General features: G+C 45.0%; 1 protein-coding gene across 2 annotated transcripts in view; it reads left to right on the forward strand.

The window, feature by feature from the left end:
* Positions 1 to 833: 833 nt before the first annotated feature.
* LOC147449198 (uncharacterized) overlaps positions 834 to 5450 on the forward strand; it is a 4674-nt gene continuing 57 nt past the window's right edge. The window contains exons 1-2 of one of the 2 annotated variants that reach the window (XM_086521737.1): positions 834 to 1012; positions 4858 to 5450. The exon at positions 4858 to 5450 is cut by the window's right edge and continues 57 nt beyond it. In XM_086521737.1, the coding sequence (XP_086377863.1) occupies positions 991 to 1012; positions 4858 to 5450 (615 nt within the window). In that variant the 5' untranslated portion in view covers positions 834 to 990. Of the gene's footprint in view, positions 1013 to 1074; positions 1888 to 4857 lie in introns of those variants that run through there. The other variant, XM_086521736.1, reaches the window with a different exon arrangement.

Below are 5450 nucleotides of genomic sequence, written 5' to 3' on the forward strand. Positions count from 1 at the left end.
CCGACATAGCATGCTTGACCCTGCCACACTATGCTTTCAAAATGTGCTGCCTCATTGATGTTGTTGGTCTTGATGAGCACTTGCCATTATAGGCTACCACAGCATGTTGTCATGCAACTGCTCTCCCATATATGCCAATAGGCTACCATAGCATGCCACCTTCGCCACTGCTCTACAGGTAAATCCTTCAATATTTGGACATACATGTACTATGTACAAACATAATGTCAATGGATACTCCCATTGAAATGCACATCAGACGCGTGGCAGTAGAAAAATGGAGAATTTTTGAACTGCAAACGAAAATCGTGCGCACGTAATTGGCGGCCAAAGATGGCGTTGCTCCAACTAAACACACGGTGCGCACCGCGCCAGAGAGAGAGAGAGAGAGAGAGAGAGAGAGAGAGGGAGGAGAGAACCCCTGTGCATAGAGTACAAGCTTCCTGTTTCATGCGAGCAGCTTCTCAGCAGGCACTTCCTGTTTCGTGCAAGCACCTATGTTCTAGGTATGATGAGAGAGAGAGAGAGAGAGAGAGAGAGGCTTACACAGTGTATGCATTCGACGCGTGGCAGTAGAAAAATGGAGAATTTTTGAACTGCAAACGAAAATCATGCACACGTAATTGGCGGCCAAAGATGGCGCTGCTCCAACTAAACACACGGTGCGCACCGCGCCAGAGAGAGAGGGAGAGAGAGAACCCCTGTGCATAGAGTACAAGCTTCCTGTTTCGTGCGAGCAGCTTCTCAGCTTGCACTTCCTGTTTCGTGCAAGCACCTGTGTTCCAGGTATGAGAGAGAGAGAGGCTTACAAAGTGTCTCCATGAGCACGCATGCAAGAAAGAGAGAGTGAGAGAGAAATTAAATAAAATGAAATGTTTTATTAAAAGAGAGAGAGAGAGAGAGAGAGAGAGAGAGAGTTGCTACAGTATCTATCTTTCTCTATAGAGGTCAGACTGTGGATGCTAGGCAATCTCATTGTCTTTGCTCAAGATGCTGCCGATTACTTCTCCTGGTTCAAAATTTCCCTCAGCAATTACTTGAGTTCGGTTTTGCGGTAAATGAGCTACCAGCTCAGAATTATGAGAACAATTTTGATTGCTTCTAAGCTGTCTACAGTTATAGTGTTGTGACCATTGGAGTGACGACATGCTCCCCATAGCTAGGCTCTGTAGTATTCTTCATGGATTTTCGTTATATTGACATTAGTAATTGTGTGTGTGTGTGTGTGTGTGTGAGAGAGAGAGAGAGAGAGAGAGAGACCCACAGATACATACAAATGTGGCTGTGGATGATGTTAGTTTGGACGCAACAGAATATAAAATTCAATGATGCAAGAATGGTAAAAAAACGCTTGCCCCTCTCCCATACAGTCGAGCAGATAGCAGATTGCCAACATGTCCTCACCTCTTGCTCTGGCTCCTCTACTTTGACACCATCGCTAAAACCCATCAACAGACGTAACATTACAATGCTCTCCTCCTCCGATTCGGCTTCGTCTTCGATTGTTGCCAGCTGTCACAAAATGCTTATTACAAATGATCCCGCTGCTTGCGGTCGCCATGCCAGTCCACATTTTATGATCTAGAATGTAGCGACCTCATTGATGTTGTTGGTCTTGATGAGCACTTGCCATTATAGGCTACCATAGCATGTTGTCATGCAACTGCTCTCCCATATATGCCAATAGGCTCTCCCATATATGCCAATAGGCTGCCATGGCATGCTAACCCAGCCACACTATGCTTTCAAAATGTGCGGCCTCATTGATGTTGTTGGTCTTGATGAGCACTTGCCATTATAGGCTACCACAACATGTTGTCATGCAACTACTCTCCCATATATGCCAGTATGCTGCCATAGCATGCCACCTTCGCCACTGCTTTACAGGTAAATCCTTCAATATCTGGACATACATGTACTATGTACAAACATGATGTCAATGAATACTCCCATTGAAATGCACATCGGAACCAGTCATTTCATGCAACATTCTGATGTGTGCCAGCACGTGTATGTGCCTGTGTGCGCCAATGAGTGTCAATGTAACTTGGAACTAGGTAATTATGCTACATGACTCTGGTATGTCGCTGCTTAGTGCAGATACAATTCTCACCGAATTGGATGCGACACACTTGCCATAACATTTGCACCCAGCCCACTCGATGGCATGCAATTACTGGGAGGATTTTAAAAGCCAAGTCTGTTTTGGGAATGATCTCAATGCGATCACTCTTTAAAGCACCATATCATGGGGGTTGATTGAAGAGGATTATATACTGCACAAATGTACAGGTTACATTGCCATTTTTGCAGGTTTTGCATTTCCAGTTGTGTGCATGAGGGCCTTGAGCCATGAGGTTAAAAGCTGACTCTCTCTGTGTCTTCTGCTTCTTCTCTGTGTTGGGAATGATGTCAATGCGATCACTCTTCAAAGCATGTACCATATCATGGGGGTTGATTGAAGAGTCTTATATACTGCACAAATGTACAGGCTGCATTGCCATTTTCGCAGGTTTCGCATTTCCCGTTGTGTGCATGAGGGCCTTGAGACGTGAGGTGAAAAGCCGGCTCTCTCTCCGTGTCTTCTGCTTCTTCTCCGTGTGTATGTGTGTGCGCATTCTAGCCATGTGCGCTAGCTCTTCCCCTTAATGCGCCGCTTGCAAGCTTCTTAGATGCAGGTGTGCAAAAGAGTGTGTTTTGCCCCTTACTTCCAAGCCTCAAGCCTCAATTAGGAAGAGCGCTCTCTCTCTCTCTCTCTCTCTCTCTCTCTCTAAGCTCGCCAGCAGTAGTACCTCAGCCTGAAGGAAGCTCTCTCTCTCTCTCTCTCTCTCTCTCCCCTAAGCTCGCCAGCAGTAGTACCCCGGCCTGAAGGAAGTTCTCTCTCTCTCTCTCTCTCTCTCTCTCTCAAAGCTCGCCAGCAACACTCCGACTGAAGGCTCGCCAGAAGTGCCCCCTGAGCGGCCTCTCTATCTCTCTCTCAACCAAGCCTCTCCTCAGGCGTGCGCATTAATGCAGCTAATTTTTTTTCACATTAACGCAAATTATTGAGCCTTACCTTTTTAGAACTCAATTTTTTGGTTGTGAGGATGTTTAGATTGATGTAGACTATGTTACCAATGACGGATTGCCTGGAAGAAAAAATTGTGGGGAGGGACGGATATTGTACATCATCTTTATGAAAGTAATACACTTGCGCATGTTAGCTATTCACAGGAGAGCAATGTAGTATTGCTATCATCCAAATATCAAAGGTCACTGTCTTTTATAGTGTAGAACTTAGTAGTTATGGTGTTTTCTATTGGCAAGCACAACGGATCTGAGATCAGCTGATTTCTATAGGTTGAGTAAGCTATCGCCTTATCCGAGATCATGTGATTTCTATTGGTTGAGCTATCAGTTGTAGGTCCTTTGTCAAAGTGGCTTCAATGGTAGGGGCAATGGGGTTGTAGTCGAGGTTCTCAGCTGCTTGCACAATCGTCCGCACCCAAAATGGTGAACGGTACTGAACCTGTTGAGCCTCTGTATGAATCTAGGTTTGCCTGCACTAATCTAGGTTTGCCTGCACTGGCCCCTCTACTCCTCTGCATGAATCTAGGTTTGCTTGCACTCACCTCTCTACGTCTCAAGGGATAGGCGGATCAGCCGACAATGGGGATCCTTCCCTCTCGATGAATCTCTATTCCAAGGCACGTATGTCATTCATAGTAAGCTATCACCTTATCTGTAGGATCCCCTGTCAAAGCGGCTTCAATGGTAGGGGCAATGGGGTTGTAGTTGAGGTTCTCAGCTTGCAGAGGTGCTTTGCTCTTGCAGTTCAAAGCGGCTTCAATGGTAGGGACAATGGGGTTATAGTCGAGGTTCTCAGCTTGCAGGTTCTTCGCTCTTACAGCTCATGTTTCCCCTCCGCCTTTTGACGTTGACAGCATGAGCTCTGAGCTTCCGCTTGCACGATCGTTGCTGAGCCTCTGCATGAATCTAGGTTTGCCTGCACTGGCCCCTCAACGTCCCAAGGGATGGATGGATCAGTCGACGATGGGGATCCTTTTCTCTCAATGAATCTCTATTCCAAGGCACGTCTGTCATTCGTAATGCAGCATGCCAAAGAAGCTTCCAGGCAACATCATGTTTGCATCGAAGACCTACAGAGTCTACATTTGCTCCACGTTTGTGGAAGATCAATCAAAGAGCTTGTTGTCATTTCGAATGAGCTTACTAGATGTTGGTGCTTCCGTTCTCAGGGCTCTCAACTGATGCAATCTCCTACGGTTGCAGTTTCCAGTTGATGCAAAGCTAAGGCTTCTCTTGAAATGCAATTTCCTATGGTTGCAGCTTCCAGTTGATGCAAAGCGAAGCTGCACATAGTTCACGACGCTTCCCTCAACATGCAACTCCCTATGCTTGTGGTTTCTAGCTAACGTGAATGTGGATCTGATCAATAAATGCTTGCGATTTGCCGTTAAATGAAAAACTAGCATCATGAAACTCTTAGGTGCTTATCCCAATCTAGGCAATGTTGAGTTCGATGTGAAGGTACAACTAACCTGCAAATGACACCACAAAAGCCTCGAAGGTTCCCTTGAAATGAAACTTCCTATGCTTGCAGTTTCAAACTAAAGTGAATCCAAGCCAAGCAACATTGAGGCTTCTCTCATAATGCAAAGCTCGGGCTTCTTTAGAAAAGCAACTGCTTATGCCAAATGCAATCAACCCTGCTTCTATTTTTAGGCTTTTTGTTTGCCTGTTTTCGTTCTACTCGCAATATTATGTACTTCCAACATAATAGTTTATTTCAACATGTTCATATATCTATAAACTTTCATGAATGAGATACTTAAAGAGCCTTCCTTTTTCTTTCAGATATGGATAGCTCTTCCAATGTTGCCTCTCCAGTCATCGTTACTGAAGGTTTTTATGATCTTAACGAGGTCATCATGCCAACACCTCTTGGGCCTAATACAATGAGGGGTGCAAAGCAACTTGCACGCTCAAGGGGAGAAGTACAGGGTGAATGTTCATCCAAACGACTTAAGACTATTCGAGAATATTGTGAGCGTAACGATGCAAGCCAAATGCAGTGTAGAGCTTGCTTGGAGGACATACGAAGGCACTTGCAACGACCTGAAGACGAAGATCGTGAAAGTCTTCGAGGGGAGTTGTTTTCAACCTTGCAACATTTCAAGGATGACATTGCACGCTTGGAGACGAACCAACACGAAATGTTTAGCTTCATGGAGAACTTACAGAATGAGGCACTTCAACAATTTTCTTTGTCCTTTATAGCACACAAGCAACATGCTTTAGCTCTAAAGGAACATGTCGCTGCATTAGGCGGTGAACTTATAAGCTTAAAAATGGCAATAAATCGATTAAATGCCATTGATAAAAGGCGTAGTAGTAAGTCATGCCAAAGCCTTCGTGCAACTAAGCATGAACCGTTTGTTTTCCTTTGA

Source organism: Adiantum capillus-veneris, chromosome 10 (genome assembly GCF_014529385.1).
Source record: "Adiantum capillus-veneris isolate H3 chromosome 10, ASM1452938v2, whole genome shotgun sequence".
In the NCBI taxonomy this organism is placed as follows: Eukaryota; Viridiplantae; Streptophyta; class Polypodiopsida; order Polypodiales; family Pteridaceae; genus Adiantum; species Adiantum capillus-veneris.